The sequence below is a fragment of the Mytilus galloprovincialis genome, chromosome 1 (genome assembly GCF_965363235.1).
Source record: "Mytilus galloprovincialis chromosome 1, xbMytGall1.hap1.1, whole genome shotgun sequence".
Classification (NCBI taxonomy): domain Eukaryota; kingdom Metazoa; phylum Mollusca; class Bivalvia; order Mytilida; family Mytilidae; genus Mytilus; species Mytilus galloprovincialis.
This window is the reverse complement of record NC_134838.1, coordinates 94604838-94623411: the sequence shown is the minus strand read 5'-3', so window position 1 is coordinate 94623411 and position 18574 is coordinate 94604838. Positions and strand designations below refer to the sequence as shown.

General features: G+C 32.0%; 2 protein-coding genes across 2 annotated transcripts; both read left to right on the top strand.

Annotated features, from left to right (window-relative positions):
- The first annotated feature begins 5639 nt into the window (after window positions 1-5639).
- On the top strand, window positions 5640-8399 carry LOC143045520 (uncharacterized). Its single transcript, XM_076218091.1, has 4 exons — window positions 5640-5776; window positions 6210-6282; window positions 7477-7633; window positions 8150-8399. The coding sequence occupies exons 2-4, from the start codon at window positions 6234-6236 to the stop codon at window positions 8253-8255; spliced, it is 312 nt and encodes a 103-aa protein (XP_076074206.1). The 5' UTR covers window positions 5640-5776; window positions 6210-6233; the 3' UTR covers window positions 8256-8399.
- A 5224-nt stretch (window positions 8400-13623) lies between these two features.
- LOC143045516 (uncharacterized) lies at window positions 13624-16131 on the top strand. Its single transcript, XM_076218078.1, has 4 exons — window positions 13624-13753; window positions 14179-14251; window positions 15240-15402; window positions 15888-16131. The coding sequence occupies exons 2-4, from the start codon at window positions 14203-14205 to the stop codon at window positions 15991-15993; spliced, it is 318 nt and encodes a 105-aa protein (XP_076074193.1). The 5' UTR covers window positions 13624-13753; window positions 14179-14202; the 3' UTR covers window positions 15994-16131.
- The last annotated feature ends 2443 nt before the right edge of the window (window positions 16132-18574 follow it).

Sequence of the window (18574 nt, the reverse complement as noted above, 5' to 3'; positions counted from 1 at the left end):
AGATGGTGGTCTTTACAAAATGCCCTGTTCTTATCGTCTACACTATAAAAAGTTAGCAGTAAATTTAATAGATACTATTAAACATCTGCTCTCAATACCATATTATAGCTTGACATAATATACGATAAAGCAAAACAGGCGTTGAAGATTAACCGTTAACCTTGATCAATCGTCTAACAATATGTATACAAAAGAAGGGATAGGGATATTCAGGAAAAAATTCGTCTCTTGAATGCCAATATTACCTACATTGTATTAAAATATGATTATTCTGAGTTCAAGCATATCCAAACAGTTTACCAAAACAAAAAACTGGATTTTTTTACATTTGTTTCGTTTCCACGGCAACGGCATCCATCTTGATGATGCCATACCCCACTGAACAATTGCATGCGTGGTCTACATTATGGTATAGTTCCATTAAAATTGTTTAAGCCAATTCTGAGAAATAGCATGGACAAAAAAGTGTGGAAGAATAAATATAATAATTACTAGATTTGCCATTGCAAGCAATAGCGGACGGCACACTTCCCACATTGCCACTAATCTGCAGCCATTTTGAAAATTTAAAACAGCCAAAGTACTTATAAATACATCACAAAAATTTAACATTTTTATTTTTTTATTTTTTTTGCAGTTTCCATGGCAACGGCGACCATTTTGGAAATTCCGAAATCCAAATTCTTATCTGTAATTGTCAATTACCATTTACTATAAGTTTCATTTAGTTTAGACCATTTTGAAATTTTTTGAAATTTTTGTTGTTTCCATGGTTACGGTATCCATTTTGAAAATTCCAATAACAGCTGCAACATTGACTTATGCCATGTTACTAGTATATATTTATGAAGTTTCTTTGAGTTTGATCTCAGTATATTCCATTAGAAAAGGCTGGTTTGATGTTTTTTCCCCATAGGTTCAATTTTAAACTTTTCTCCCGTTTCCATGGCAATGGTAGAGATTTTGCAGAAGCTAAGTACTGTTGGTACCTCAGGGCACCGCTGCCAACATTTACATAAAGTTTCATTAGGTTGGCTCTTATAACAAAAGATTTAGAATTTGCATTTTTTTTCACATTTTATCAGTTTCCATGGCAACGGCATCCATCTTGATGATGCCATACCCCGATTGCACAATTTCATATAGTGGTCCTCATTATGGTATAGTTCCATCAATATTGTTCAAGCCAATTCTGAGAAATAGCATGGACAAAAAAGTGTGGAAGAATAAATATAAGAAAAAAAGAAACGAACAATAACAATATGTCAAACCAACTCCGTTGAGGGTGCCATAATAATAATAAGAAAAAAACTCCGTTGAGGGTGCCATAATGATCAACAGTACCGAGCAAAAGCAATCGCAGTTACAGAAAGCAACAACACAGTACTTAAGTTGCTGATAAATAATAGGGGTTCGCTCGATAAATCCACCGAGTACTCGACTAGTAAATCTGCACCTAGTTGACATACGTAATATATAGTCATGTCTTCCTACATTTAATATCTGCGGCCGTAATTCAAGTATGTTTTGAAAGACTCTAAATTGTGCTATGCTCATAAAAAATGTGTAGTCCTGATGAAGGTAAATCCAGAGAAGCGTGTCGGGCGCATGAAATTATAAAGTTTCTTTTCATTTTTCATAGCACTTGGTCAAAATCACTGCTATGTGACAATTAGTCCCGAGGTTATCATCAGCTAAGTATTTAGTTCTTTGTTGCTAACAAGATTGATAATAAACAGAATGTAAATTTTCCGTTGATAGATTTCGAAATTACTAAGAAATTTAGGTTTCAACTCCCTTAGTCGATATTCACATTAGATAAATTTGGCTTTAATTTTGAGGTCCCTTTAATACCATCAAATATTGGGCTTTTATGCTTCCTTATGAAGGTTAATCTAGAAAAGGTAGAAAAGCGTGAAATTATAAAGCGTTTGTTTTTATTCAGAAAAAATAAACAAAAACAACATGTAAGATCTGTTTCAAACAATGAATTAGTGAATTGATGGTCATTCCCAAAGTATCAATCTTTATAAGTTTCTTATCTAAAAGTATCTTGTTTGAAGGCATGCCTTTTCAAAAATGTAATTCAAGAAAAACGTTGTTTGAGCACCATTCTTTTTAACGATATTCGCATAAGTTAGTCAACTGGTGCATCAAGAGACAATAGGCTCTCCAATGACATTAAAAGAGACAGGAAGGGAACATGAAACATTATTAATCGAAAATGAACTGACAAGGATACTTATTATGACAAAACTAAAGAAAAGGACCAAAAGACAGTATATGAAATCCAACAAATAAAACAAAAACTGAGCAACCAGAACCCCAACAAAATCCGGGACCTATCTCATGTGCTCCGGACGGGTAAGTAGATCCTGATCCACTTGTGCCACTCGTCGTGTTGCTCATGAAGGACAAATACGGTAACAAGTGTAATTCGGTATTTCAAATGTGCGCTGCTTCAAGATTATTTGTTTCCAGAAAAATATTAAGCAGGAAAGTGGAAAGACTAAAAAAAAAGCTAATATTATTACTAAAACAAGCAAATCTGCTTGATCAATCCCAGATAAAGACATAGCCGATAAACAGACAATCCTTTCCCTTGTCTTCCCGATTATGAGAGATAGACATTTTAGGAACTGAACTGTCATTTGTAAAATGCTCTTTCAATAAAATCTATAATGTACATCTTACAATAGTCTGTTCTTATTTGGATTAAAAGGGTCATAAACGATACAAGGTTCATTAACTGTTTGTTTACTGATTCGGATACAATTCAGTTGTTCAGCAACAATTATTTCCCTTCCGATCGGAAACTTATTTGATCAATAACATCAAATAACCGGGTCAACATAACAAATAACAAATACATATGGAAGGGTTATATTTTGAGAGAGCGGTTTTGGTTTAATCGGGTTGAACTAAAGTATACCACAAATCTTATAATTTTACTCTACCCCTGTATACTCAAGGCTTTCAAGGGACAGGAGGCTACAGTACAGTTTTGTTTTTCTTCTTGTAGTATCTTCTTTACATTTAATGTTTCACATGTTGTTTTAGATGTTTTTTATAGCGTACATTACATCGTTGATTTATGTGTTTATTTTGATACTTGTTAGTGTTGTTTTTTTTTTTTAGTTTAACCCGTTAACCATCGGAAAGGTCTAAAATAGAATACCAAAACCGAAAATCCCTTATATTTAAATTGATCATTTTGGGACCTAATATTACCAATTACCCTTAATTTTTTTTATCTATTAAATCAACAATGAATCTATTTATTTAAAATGTATTTGCCGAAAGACTTCTGGTATTAGTTTAGACGAAATCTTAAATAAAGTTTGGTATGACAGAGACACGATTTGTCTTCATATTCATTGGCACTCCAATCTTAACAGTCAGAAAACCGATCGAATACGAAGTGAAAATCTAAAGTTAACAAAAGTTGTGCTTTTAAATGCGGCTAACGTCATATATGCTTTTGTTATAAGATAGCCTGTGTCTATGTATGTGGACGTTTGTTTTTGTTGCAATTCAGTGTTTCTGTTGTAAGTTTTTTCTTCCTATAGTTGATGTTTTATTCCCTCGGTTGTACTTTGTAACCCGGATTTGTTTTCACTGAATCGATTTATAATTATTAAACAGTGATATACTACTGTTGCTTTTATTTTTTACAAACAAATTATTTTCAGGATGCCAAAAAATTATGAAAGGAGACACTTTCTTTCGTTGAGAAAGCACACAAATAGACAGACATACTCACTCTCAAAATGATTACTGCATGCATTATAAGAAAATAAGACATATATGTCTCCAAGAGGAAATAGAAATGCATTACGATAGGTTAGGCTTTGACATTATTGAATACACAGCCGAGTCTGTAGAAGACATATAATGATCATTTTTGTTTTTATATATTGCATTGTCCGACGTAAGGGGGGTTTTGACGACTTTTATAGCTGACTATGCAATAAAGGGTTTTGTTTATTATTGGAGGTCATACGATGGCCTACACTTAATAACTTCTATGTTATTTGGACTCTGTTGGAGATTTGTTTAATTGGCAATTTTACTACATCATCTTACTTCCATAATTCTATTAAGAACTATCCAATGATACGTAACTTGCCATTAAATATATTTGAGAATGCACCCGCTTCTATGATAACTTACGAAATAAACTATTCGGAGTATAAAAGAACCATTTCGAATATGAAAATAAAGTCAGCAGTAGTATACCGCTGATCAATAGTCATAAATCGATTAAACGAAAAGATTCCGGATCACAAATCAAAAAAATTCTTTTACAAGCAAAGTCAATAATCAGTTGGTTGTCCACATTTAAAAGAAAAAAAAACTCACTAGAGAAATAATCTTATTGGTCATTATACCACAGCTCCTTATTTTCATACCGACACGAAATGTTTGTTTTATTTAAGGAATGACTGTAATATTTTTTCTGTCTATTCGAAATAACATAAAAAATGTGGTGCACACTATTAAATAACCCGCTACGCGCGTTATTCAGTGTGCACCAAATTTTTTATGTTATTTCTTCATAGACAGAAAAAATATTACAGTCATTCCTTGAATAAAACAAACATTTCGTGTCGGTATGAAAATAAGGAGCTGTGGTATAATGACCAATAAGATTATTTCTCTAGTGAGTTTGTTTTTCTTTTAAATGTGGACAACCAACTGATTATTGACTTTCCTTGTAAAAGAATAGGATTTAGGTAATGAATATTCCACCCAAATAAGAACTGAAAAATGATCTTTTTGGTCGTTGTTTTTAGCCTTTTCACTGTATCATTTAAATATACTTTAACAAAAAAGAACAATATCAAGCTGTAAAAATCAATTATTGTAATTAGCACTTGCAAGTGCCCCAAATCATTTTTCTAAAGCATGGCCTAATCTTTTTCTTTGTTAGTCTTTTTCCCTTCGTGTCTTCATACTTTCGACATATTGTTGATAGGAGCGCAGGAAAATATAAAGGATGTCGCATGAGATCCAAATAACTGTTCCTGTTTTAAGATTGTTCATATACTAGTAGTCCTTTCTAATTTTTATGTTTTTGTATATAATGGGGTTTATTTAACGCTATTTCGTCCATTGTTAAAGTTGTATTTTCTGATATTGTTTGACATCTCCCCCTTTTTTTATTATTATTTTATCTAAGTTGTGTCATAAATCTATATGGTCAGTGTTAGTTTACTTGTTTTTGTTAATAAGTGTTTTGATTGAGATAAGCCATTTCAATTTATATGTTATAGTGTGTCTTTCTATGTTGTAATGTTACACTACTATTTCATGTTAGAGTGAATGTTAGCGCCTGTTGAAAAGTTTAAACCAGTTGCATAATGGTTTGCACCGGTCCTAAATCAGAAACCTGTTGTATACTGGTTGTCGTTTGTTGGTTTGGTTCATAAGTGTTTATCTTTTTTTAATATAGATTTGACCAAAGGTCGTTCTGTTTAAATGGTTTACAAGGCTCCGTGTTGAAGACCTACTTTGACCTATAATGGTTTACTTTTTACAAATTGTAACTGGGATGAAGAATTGTTCATACCAAATCTTCCGATACCTATTTTTTGTAAACGCCTTATATTTCCGACATAACACAGGTTTAACATAGAAAAACAAGACGCAAATCCGTTTTACAAAACCTACTTCCCTCCGACGGAATTGTCATTTCAAAATCAAATGTTATAAAAACTGCTAATTTATCAATTTACTTTGACAGCCTGCTGACTATCTGAATCATACACATAAGGTAAGTAATTTTTTAAATAAAAATTGTATCACTGTATTCAAATCAAAATAATCAAAACGACGATCTTTAGAAATAGACGTATTATGTCTTACCTTTTCAATAAATCAAAATTATTTCAAAAATTAATAAAAACATGCATATTTTTAATGTATTTCTGCTATATTTATTTATCTACACCCTTAATGAATAACACTCTCGCAGTGGGGTTAAAAATGTTTCTTATTTTTTCAGTGATGCTTTCAAACCAAAATAAAAATAAAGTGCTGTAATTTTTACCGTAAATTTTTTTAACGCCAGATATGTCAAACTTCCGTATTTGATACTACCCAAAAGTTTAAATGTGTTAATATTTTATATTTTTTTGGTGTTTTCCTTTTTCATTGCATACCTTCTCATGTGTATGTCAATAATGTTACAATCCTTTTCATTTCAGACCAATATCTATTTTTGATCCAATATGAAGGCAGCAGTTATTCTGGCTATCGCTCTTGTAGCAATTCTTGCAGGTATGTACAACATTTTGTTACTATAATTTAAAGTCATTTAAATGTTTCAAATGCAAATTAAAATGTCCTTTCTACGTTGGCTTACTCTCTCTCAGAACGACTTCGGTAAAGTATTTGTGTCCCAATGGAGACATTTAGCTTTTAAGGGATTTTAAAATTAGCTTTTACAAAATTTACAAAATAGGTATGATCAATTCCCCATTCGGCAATCCCCGGTGGAATCCGCTACTCTCCTTCTGTTAAATGAGGGTACGGAATCGGCCGAGTTGAGACGAATGATCAATTCCCTTAATATTATTTAACTTGATAGATCACGTGACATTTACTAAATCTCTATATCTTAACCAAGTTCACAAATATTTCCAGTTAAAATGATTTATATTTCTGACTGTTTCATCAATAAGCAAGAAGTTTAAAAATGCATGTGATCAATTATAGCGTATTTAATATTTCGTCTTAAAAATGAATAAAATATATACCTATGTTTTATGGTTTTGTTCATTTTACGTACAGTGGCGGATTCAGGGTGGAGGTTCCGGGGGTTGCAACCCCCCTTTTTTCTGGACGATCAATGCATTCGAATGGGGACATGTGGTTGAACCCCCCCCCCTTATCCTATGTTAGGAGCCCCCCTCCTTTTAAAATTACTGAATCCGTCCCTGACGTATGTGATGTCAAAATCATGACCAACACGTTGATTTCTGTAAAAAAAAAAGACCAGAGACGCATAAAAATAAAAACGTAGGATAATGGAAAACAATGTTGTTTTTGTTTTGTTTTGTTTTTTATCTCAGCGAGTAAAACAACTTTTTAGATTCAAACTACCGGTATTAGTATTGAATCAAAACAGACCCTACAACAGCATGATTATGAAGATTTACCCATTTCTCAGTTTTGCCAAGAGCATTGGTATTGTCTCAAAGTTTCATCTTAAATTTAGGTTTAGATTAACAATTATTCTTATCAAAATAATATTTATTAATGTGATCTCCGGAGATATCTTTGAATTCCGACTATTTCACCATATTCAGTCATTAATATTCTCCCTTTAAGTTTTTGCTATTCTTTTTGTTGTCAGTTTTATGTTTTCAATGAAAATTACTTAAAAACTTAGTGCTGAATAAAATGACAAAATAGCAATTAACGAATTCCTATATTTACTATTAACGCATTACAATTATTTTTATGTTTCAGTTCATGAGGCAGAGGCAAGTTGTGCTTCCAGATGTAAAGGCCATTGTAGAGCAAGACGCTGTGGATATTATGTATCAGTCCTATACAGAGGGCGTTGCTACTGCAAATGTCTTCGTTGTTCCAGTGAGCATTCCATGAAATTCCCTGAAAATGAAGGGTATGTTGAACTTGCAATTGAAATAATGATTTGTTTTGTGTTTTTGTCTTGCTCTTGTATAGTGGTCAATATATTTCTTACATAATTGGATAGGATTTTATGTTCAGGTTGATTTCAGATGTTAATTGGCTAACAACGTGTAACATAAAGAGCATACCGCTAACATATACAAGTGTAAGTCGTTTAAAAACATATGTAGTGGATTGAGCACCCGTAATTAGTCCAAACGAGTCTAAATATTATACCGTACGCTGATTTAAAAAAACAAAATATGAAAGACTCATTTTTTTTATAATCTTACGTTAGATAAAAACAATTCCGACTTTTTAACATCTCTTCTAAACATGCCATATAATAATATCTATATCTGGATAGCTTAACTTACAATAAATTTGGTTGATTTTTTTTTCTTAATAACAGTGAAAGAGATACTTAAGAACTGTCAACCAACCTTCAATCAACTTCTTAACATAATGTAAAACACATTTTAAGTATTAATTTTGTTTTTGTTTTTAGATCATCTCCATCTGACATGATGCCACAGATGAATGAAAATGAGAACACTGAATTCGGTCAGGACATGCCCACAGGAGAAACCGAACAAGGTGAAACTGGCATTTAAAGAGATGATCCAATGATTCTCAGAAGTGAAAATGACCCGTTCTGTTTGACATTATACAATTCTTCAATGTATTTTTAATTGTTTAAGAGGTGTTTTTGATTTCTAAAATTGTAGCTCTTATCTGAATAAAAACTTAAATAGAAATGTGTATCGTTGCTTAATTTATAATTGATAACATGGAAAGAGTAGATTTAACTAATAGTATCAATAGCCTGTTTTTTAGTGTTTCTGTTGTTTGTTGCTTTCCTCTTATATTTGATGTGTTTATCTCAGTTTTAGTTGGTAAACCGGATTTGTTTTCTCTCAATCGGTTTATGACCTTCGATACAGTGGTATACTAGATCATACTACTGTTGCCTTTATTTATATTGCAATGTATCTAAATAACTGATAACATAGTTGGTGCCCATGAAAATACATCCTGGAAGCGAACTCACTTTTATGATTTCTAGGTGGGTTTTTTTTCCTTGTGTTTCCAATTTAAATAAAGTAATTGTTGCATCAATGAGACAGCAACCGAACGAAAAATAAAAGTAATATATTGAGGAGATTATACAGCTTCCAACAATACATAGTGACCTTTATAATATGACAAAGTGTAAATCGTCAAGGGTATATAAATAGTTACCAATAAATTAGACAGATACAATCAATTAAAGATCTGATTGATAAATTCCCATTCCAAAAAAATATACCATACAGCAAAATAAAAGTTGAGCTAAACTTTTTTATCATTTCTCAGTCCTCCCCCTTTAACTATCGATCAACAAACTAAAGAGAAGTTATAACAAAAGTACGGACTGTAAAATCATATTCAGGGAGGGGAAACATATTTGTGATACAAAATTTAACACAAGTTTAAGCAAAACAATGATAAACACCGTATCATGTTCAAAATGCTTATGTGTGTAGATGGATAACTATTAATTATCAATATTTTTGAACGGTAGCAAAAATAAAATTTTCATTTTTAAGGTAGAGAATATGGTGATTTCGAACGATTTTACATTTCAAGAGACCCCTTTCAACGGACGACGTTCATGATAGCTAGTTATGTACGGCAACAGAATGACAAGTAATGATACATAAACGTGATAGCTTGTATATAATGGGATAATAAAGCAGTTATATTTAAACTCATAATAAATACCAGGATTGAAATTTTGTATTTGGGCCAGGCGCGCGTTTCGTCTAAAAAAAAGACTCGTCAGTGACGTTCGAATAAAAAAAAAGTTAAAAAGGCCGAATAAAGTACGAAGTTGAAGTGCATTGAGGATATAAAATTCCTAAAAGTTTTACCAAATACAGCTGAGGTAGTCTATTCCTGAGGTAGGAAAGCCTAAATATTTCAAAAGTCAAAGTTTTGTAAACAGTGACTATATAATTATGACCATATCAATGATATTTCATGTCAACACAGAAGTGCTGGTGATACCCTCGGAGAAATAACAACTGCACCAGTAGTGGCATCGACCCAGTGGTTGTAAATAAACTCTTTATAGATACCAGGATTGAAAGTTTGTATTTTCGCATACATTGCTGTTATAATTATACATTTAAATATAGGAATCAAACGTTTAATTTGCGAATTTGTACAATTTGTTGGAAACTTGGACTTTGACGTCCGATTCAGTGTTTTGAAGAAAAACAAATGAGAAAATGAAACATGAAAATCATTCTTTTGAAAGTTCAGTTACAAATACTGTTTGGGGGCTTTATTTTAAAGAGTACACGACACATTTTCCTTCTTTAAATCACTGGTAGATATTGATTAATACTGGAAACGTTTTTCATTCTTAAAATTCATTTTTGGCGGGCATAAAATGAATTATTCTTTTTAAGATCAAAACACCAAGAATCTTCAACTCCTTAATCTTTCATAGATGGATACACATCTATTGTTTAACATGACACGTAGAAATTTTGCTGGTTGTTTCAGTATTACTGTACCATTTGACTCTTTAGATAACATTCAAATAATATTCATATTTGGAAAAACATTTACATATAATTTTAAGACAAAGCAAAGTTAGAACTGAATACGATGTTTGATCTTTAAACTGGTGGTATATAGTCATGTCGTCCTACATTGTTATAACTGTAGCTGTCTGATTATGTTTGAAAGACACGATATTGTCCAATTCCAATTATATATTTTTATACGCAGTGAATTTCAATTCATACGAATTTTAGAATATGTTAAATCTAGTTCAAACTATAAATTGAAGAATTGATGATCATCTCCAAAATATCATATATTTTCTTAGTTTCTAGCGTGAAGACATAAATATAAAACAAAAGTAATATTAAAATTGAGAATGGAAATGGGGAATATGCCAAAGAGACAACAACCCGACCATAGAAAAAAACAACAGCAGAAGGTCACCAACAGGTCTTCAATGTAGCGAGAAATTCCCGCACAAGGAGGCGTCCTTCAGCTGGCCCCTAAACAAATATATGCTAGTTCAGTGATAATGAACGCCATACTAATTTCCAAATTGTACACAAGAAACTAAAATTAAAAATAATACAAGACTAACAAAGGCAAGAGGCTCCTGACTTGGGACAGGCGCAAAAATGCGGCGGAGTTAAACATGTTTGTGAGATCTCAACCCTCCCCCTATACCTCTAGCCAATGTAGAAAAGTAAACGCATAAAAATACGCACATTAAAATTCAGTTCAAGAGAAGTCCGAGTCTGATGTCAGAAGATGTAACCAAAGAAAATAAACAAAATGACAATAATACATAAATAACAACAGACTACTAGCAGTTAACTGACATGCCAGCTCCAGACTTCAATTAAACTAACTGAAAGATTATGATTTCATCATATGAACATCAGGAACAATCCTTCCCGTTAGGGGTTTAGTATCATACCATCATAACATATATGAGAAGCTCATAACCCGTGTCATGCCAACAACTGGGTTTTTAGAATAAATGTGTTTAGTTCCGATGCAAAGACCTTATCAGTGAATCAATATTAACGCCAAAATATGCAATCTTTAATGACCTGACAACAGTATCGTAACTATATCCCTTCTTAATAAGTCTATTCAAAGGTTTTGTTAGTTTTTGAGGTGAATACTGACACCTTTGTGCTTTATAAAGAATATTTCCATAAAAAATTGGATGTGAAATACCTGAACGTATAAGAAGTCTGCATGTTGAGCTATATTTACGAATGATGTCCTTATACCGATGATAAAATTTAGTAAATGTTTTGACTAGTTTGTGATATCGAAAACCCTGGTGTAATAATTTTTCAGTAATACATAAATTTCTCTCGTTAATATCTAAAACATTGTTACATACACGAGCGAATCGTACAAGTTGAGATATATAAACACCGTAAGATGGTGACAAGGGAACGTCACCATCTAAAAATGGATAATTAACGATAGGAAATGAAAAATCATCTCTTTTTTCATAAATTTTAGTATTCAGCTTTCCGTTAATGATATAGATATCAAGATCGAGGAAAGGGCAGTGGTCATTGTTAGTATTAGCTTTATTTAAAGTAAGTTCAACAGGATAAATTTCATTAATATCATACTGAAGTCGTCATTATTGAGAGCCAAATTATCATCCAAATATCTAAAAGTATTATTAAATTTGTTTATCAGATGTTGTTTCGATGGGTCTTTGCTTATACACCTATTGTTTGTGTTCTAATTTTTAATTGTATAATTTACGGTTAAGTTAGTCGACTCCAATGTCCTTAAATGTGCGCCGCTTCTCGGATATTTGTTTAAAAAAAAAACCAAAAGCAGGCGAGTGGAAAGACCTAGTTTGGCATATAACTGAGAGCAATCTGTTTCATTGTGTGATAATGACATATAACTAGTATTCCTTTCACAAGATATTTATGACAAATTGGTTTAAGAAACTGAGTTTTGAAATACACACTTCCAATCCCATTAATAAATTACATCTAACAGAAGTAATCTGTCCATCCTTATTTAGATAAAAGGATCATTACAATACAAGGTTGATAAACTACATATTTACTTTTGCGGATACAGTTAATTTGTTCAGCAACATGTATTTCCCCTGTTCGGAAACTTATTTAATCATAACCTCAAATGTCATATAACAACTAACAAGTAAACAAATACGAGATTTAATTATTACGGTCATATTCTGCAGTTCACAATTTATTAAAATTATTCGAGTCGTTTAGATTGGTCTTCCTTCATGCATAGATGGTCGTATCCATTTCGGTCACAACTTTTTGAATGATTGCTTTAAAACACTCTTCGACTACTGTTTTGAGTTGGCATACCTGGCGATGAGTCGAGCGCCACTTGTAAATTTTATGTATATAGATCAAACGTGAGTCTGGCGTTCTTAATTATAGGCCAGACCGATATCTTCAGGGTTTTTTTGTTCTTTGCAAAAATTTAATGAATTGCATAAAAATACCATATTTAAATATTCAAATGAAACTCCTATTAATAATACATCGGTCTGTATTCAATTTATGAAACATTTGGCTACAAAAAATATTCTCCTTAATCTGACTTACATTTTAAATATATCTTTAAACTTGATGCCTATAGAATCTTATGAGAGTGATGCATGAATAAATAAACTCATCATATATACCAGAATTGAAGTTTAATATTTACGCCAGACGCACGTTTCGTCTACAAAAGACTCATCAGTGACGCTCGAATCAAAAATGTTAAAAGGTCAAATAAAGTACGAAGTGAAGAGCATTGGGGACCAAAAATTCCTAGGGTAGAAAAGCCTTAGTATTTCAAAAACTCAAACAATTTTGTTACCAGTTAATTTATTATTATAAACGGTGATCTGTCGACAATACTGGTCTCAATTCGTGAATTTGGAGTTTGTTTGTAGTTTGGCCGCTATCTCATTGAAATGATTTATTACATTAAATAAAATGAAGATCACACAATAAACTTCGAAAATCTATATGTGTCTCGTCATCATCTTTAATCATGGGGTATTTTTAGAAAGCACTTACAAATAATCATAAAGATGAATTGACGGCGTCAGTGGTATTTGTGTTGCTTAGTCTTTAGCTTTGAATCTATGTCATGTCGGTATTGTTTTTCTTAAAACTGGCCAACTGATTTTTCTTGACTTATTCCTTTCATCGTCCATTCGTGTCTTCTTACTTCATCAAATTTGAAAATGTTGCTAGGGGCGTATTTTGACATAAGAATAGGATAATACTTAAAGTAAGACGTATGTCGCATGGGATCCAAGTATTTGTCCCTGTTTTTGCCTCGTTCGTGTTGTCTTTTCTATTTTCAATGTTTATTTCTAATGTGGTTATTCTGAGATATACTTGTAATTTAAACGCCCTAGATTTCGTACATAATACAGTAAAAATAAGACGCAATTTAGTTGCACAAACCAACATCCTCCTACGGAACTGTCATTTCTGGATCAAATGTTATAAAAACTGATAATTTGTAAAAAAAAAAATAATAAATAAACAGCCTGTTGACTAGCTGAAGGTATAAGGTATGTAGCTTTGTTAACTTCAAACTATATCACTGTATTTAAATCATAATAATCAAAAAGTGACAATCTTTAGAAATATTCTTTTTATGTCTTATTTTTCAAGTTTTCAATAATTCAGCACTAGCACCAGTAACAAATTGAACATGCAGATTTCAATGAACAGCTGCTAAGTTTATTATTAAGAAATCTGATTCTAAATGAATAACACTCTAGCAGTGGTGTCATATTTGTCCTGATTTTTGCAGTGATGCTTATATAGATCTAGATATTCAAATATAAAAATAAAGATATATATCGCGGAATTTTCGTATTTAATACTTCCCTAAAGTTTATTGTGTTAATATTACATATTCTTAGCGCTCGCCCTTTTAATTCCATACCTTCTCATATTTATGTCAATGATGTTACATCTCTTTCCATTTCAGACCAATATCTAATTTTGATCCAATATGAAGGCAGCAATTATTCTGGCTATTGCTCTTGTAGCAATTATTGCAGGTATGTTGTTACTTTTATTTAAAGTAATATTAAATGTTTTAAAACCAGAGTGAAATGTTATGGTCTTGTTGCGTTTGCATATTATACTTACTTAAGACTTTCCGAAAACCAGGGATCTTTTATTTAAGACTTGACTTTTAAACGGCAGTATTTTGCTACACATTTGAAAATTGACATAAAAAAGATGATACATTTACAATTCAAGATATATCTTGTTTTTATAAAGTAAATCTTATGGTATAAATATTTGGAAAGCTAGCTGTAAAAGTTGCAAAATTTGGTTGAATAGATAAGGATTTTAGACTGGTATTCTGACACCTTTATGAAAATTACAAAGCAGGTATGACCAGATATCTATTTGCTGCGCTAGTTCACATGAACTTAAAAAATCTCTATATTATAATCATGTTTACAAAAATTCAAAGTAAAATTGCTCTATATATTTCTAACTATTTGATGAAGTTATACCGTATTAAAAATTTCATCTCGAAAAAAAGACAAGAAAAATATTCTTATTTCTGTCGGAAATATAGCCATGTTTTATGGTTTTGTCCATTTTACGTTCATGATGCCGAAATCATAACTAAATGACTTCTAAAAAAACACAATTAATTTAATGCGGCTAAAGAAATAAATGTATGTTAACTATGGAAACTAAGGAAACCAATGTTTTAATCTCAGCGAGAGAAACTAAGTGAAATGTTTAAACTATTAATTTAGGATCAAAAGATACATGTGTTACCTAATAGACTAAATACTATGTTAGTCATATTTGGCCATAACTATTTATATTTCAAGTTTGTGCTATTCTTTTTGTGGTCAGTGTTTCTACATGACAAAAACTTAAATAGTTGTGTCAAAAGAAAAATTACGGCGTGGATATACATGAGATAACGGTTCCATTAAATATTAACAAATATGAAATTTAACCTTTACCTATCAAAGCTCAAGCGCTGTAATTGGTTACATCTATGCTCTTTTGTTTTAGTTCACCAGGCTGAGAGTGTAGTTACTTGTGGTTCATTATGTAAAGCGCATTGCACATTTAGAAAATGTGGGTATTTTATGTCAGTCATCTATCATGGACGTTGCTACTGCAGATGTCTGCTTTGTGCCAGTGAACATGCCATGAAATTTCCTGTAAATGAAGGGTATGTTGCAATTAAAATAATAATAAATTAAGTATTATCTTACTGACTTATGTATTTTATTCATACATCAGTGGACAGGATTTGAAATTATGTTGATTTGTAAATGTTGGTTTGGTAACTGCAATGTAATAAATGCGGAACAATTGTTAACATGTATATAATAAAGCCTTCTCAAACATATACATTGTATTTAGAATCCTTAATAAGTCAAAACGAGTCTTGAGTGTTTCTTACTAACATTCAAAAGATACATTGAAGAATTTATTTAAAAGATATTTTTGCATCAGATCAAACAATTTCGATTCTTGATCCTACCCTTGAACTGGTCTTCTATTAGTAAAACCTGTTATTTACATAGTTGACAATAGTCTTGACAACAGTGACAAACACTGCAGGTCTATCAGCCTGAGATTTGTACTACAATCAACTTCCTAGCCATAATTACTACAGTTATTTCTTTATTTCTTTCTTTATTTAATTTTTAGATCATCTCCATCTGACATGATGCCACAGATGAATGAAAATGAGAACACTGAATTCGGCCAAGACATGCCCACAGGAGAAACCGAACAAGGTGAAACTGGCATATAAAGGGAAGATCCAATGGAGTGATGACGACCCGTTCTATTTTGACTTTATGTAGTTCTACTTTATATTTAGTTCCAATATTGTATAGATGTTTTGTATTTCTGTTATCTGTTCTATAATACAATAAATACTTAAAAAGAACTGTGTTATAAATGAGTACAAATATGTTGAGTGAAATAGATGTTTACATGAAAATAGTTCTATTCAATTAATTATAATTGCCTGTATTTATATTGCAATTAATCGCTATTTTACGAGTATTTCCATTGATCTTGTTGACTGATAATTTCCTTTGTCAGTGGAGTCGAGTGACTTATATGAAAATTTTCGCTAGAAAATAAGGGAACACGTGCCGTTGTCAAGAAAATTAACAACGTCTCCATAGGTAAAATAGCGATAAACAGATTATCATTGGTTATCTCAACTCGATGCTTTTCTCATTTTCGTCGTACTTGTGAGACAATCAGAACTCTAAAATTTCAAAAAGTGGGACAATAGGGAATAAATCAACGATAATCTTTAAGTATCTAAATAAATGGTGACATAATTGGTACCCGTGATCCTGGGGGCTAGAACACGTTTGGAATGCCTAGCTTGTTTTTTTTTTTTTTTTGCTTTCTCTTTTCTGAATGAAATATTTGTGACCTACATGAGATAAAAACTCAGTACTACTAAAAACATGGTCTTCAACAATATATATCCCAAGGTTTAATCGCCCAGAGTATGAAACATGTCAAACTTTAAACAACCATCTGTTTACAACAAATTCTAAAAATGGTGACACATCCGGAACCTGTTATAGCTGACAGTGCGGTATGAGTTTTATTCATTATTGAAGTCCGTACAGTGATCTATAGTTGTTTTACTTCTATGTCATTTTGTCTCTATAGTGTAGAGTTGTGTCATTGGCATCTATAACAGACTATTAATTATTTTTATGAAATTGGGATGGTGAAAACTCAACTTAAGCAGCTACGGTTTGAACAAAATAATGGTTTACGTATAATGACATTATAATGTCTCTTAACCTCGATCTAATATATACCCATTTTAGTTTTTAGGTTTTCATGATAAAGTTTTTTGTTAAGAAATCAGATTTTCAACTACAATTCATATTTCTCTACAATACAGCTTGTTTTCTCGGCAATTCCACTTGGTTAACTAATGCAAAATATGGATTTCACAGATAAGACACGGATACGTTCAACGGTTGCATTTGTCGTAGTCTCTTTCTAGTCTCCCTTTCTTCGTGTATGGCTTAATTACCATCAAATAGACTTATCACCGAACTTGTATTCGTAAAAAGAAACACGACGGGTGCCAATGAGTTAGGAGTGGGAACTGCTTACCATTTTGTATTACTTATATAGCAGGTTCACCAAATCATTCAGCAGTAAATGTTGTGACCCATGCTGAGAGGTCCGTTTGTTTGTGTCGGTTCATTTTTTTGTACAAATGTCCTCTCGTTGTGGTTTGTATACTGTTTGTTGTCTTTTGATTGAGTTGTCCTAATTCAATTGATATTTTATATTGTGACTTTTCTATACAAGACAATGCCTGAAACAAGTCAGGAATATGACAATTGTTGTACATTCGTTTAATGTGTTTGAGCTTTTGATTTTGCCGTTGGTAAGGGACTTTTCTGCAGATTCGAATTTTCTTCGGAGTTTGGTATTTTTGTGATTTTACTTTTATCTATGATGTGAGATCATATGTTCAGGTTAGGGTGAGGTTTAAGACGTTACAACTCTGCATTTGTTTGCACTGGTCCTAAGTCAGGAACCACAGGCACTTGTCTCAGAGAATTATTAAGGTATATAGGATTGTTTTTCTGAGACAAGTGCCTGTGTCAGGAACCTATTGTTCAGTGGTTGTTGTTTGTTGATGTGGTTCATAAGTGTTTCTCGATTCTCGGTTTATATAGATTAGATCGTTGGTTGTCCTTTTTGAATGGTTTTAAACTAGTCATTTTCATTTTAGGACCTTTTATAGCTTGTTGTTTGGTGTGAGTCAAGGCTCCGTGTTGAAGGCCGTTCTTTGACAAATGATGGTTTAATTTACAAATTGTGACTTAGATGGAGAGTTGTCTAAATTACACCCATGCCACATCTGCTTATATCTATATAATTGTTAACTATTTATATATTGTGACTTAGATACAGAGATGTCTCATTGGCACTCATACCGCATCTTCTTATTTAAAGACTGATGATAAATGAAGATGAGTGAAAACAATTTTCACCTACTATAACCTTTGCCGATAAAATCAAAATCTGGAATTGATAATTGCAGAAGGGATACGGTACGATACGGTTGTCAAGTCATTAAAGATGGCATTTTTTTGTATAAATATTAATTCACTCATAGTGTCTTTGCATCGGAAATAAACACATTTATCATTCTGAAACCAGTTGTTAGCATTATACGCGGTTTATGTTCATCTCATCTATTTTTTGATGCTCTGATACTAAACCCTTTAATGGGAGGGATTGTGCTTGATTTTCGTATGATGAAGACGTATTCTTTTAATAAGTTTATTTGATGTCTGGAGCGGGCATTGTCAGTAACTGCTTGTACTCCTTGT

Bases quoted from the DNA above. Each gene is read 5' to 3' on its own strand.
- LOC143045516 (XM_076218078.1), top strand. From the start codon at position 14,203: ATGAAGGCAGCAATTATTCTGGCTATTGCTCTTGTAGCAATTATTGCA. The intron at 14,252-15,239 runs GTATGTTGTTAC...CTTTTGTTTTAG, and splicing joins TCTTGTAGCAATTATTGCAG to TTCACCAGGCTGAGAGTGTA. The intron at 15,403-15,887 runs GTATGTTGCAAT...TTTAATTTTTAG, and splicing joins AAATTTCCTGTAAATGAAGG to ATCATCTCCATCTGACATGA.
- LOC143045520 (XM_076218091.1), top strand. From the start codon at position 6,234: ATGAAGGCAGCAGTTATTCTGGCTATCGCTCTTGTAGCAATTCTTGCA. The intron at 6,283-7,476 runs GTATGTACAACA...TTTATGTTTCAG, and splicing joins TCTTGTAGCAATTCTTGCAG to TTCATGAGGCAGAGGCAAGT. The intron at 7,634-8,149 runs GTATGTTGAACT...TTTTGTTTTTAG, and splicing joins AAATTCCCTGAAAATGAAGG to ATCATCTCCATCTGACATGA.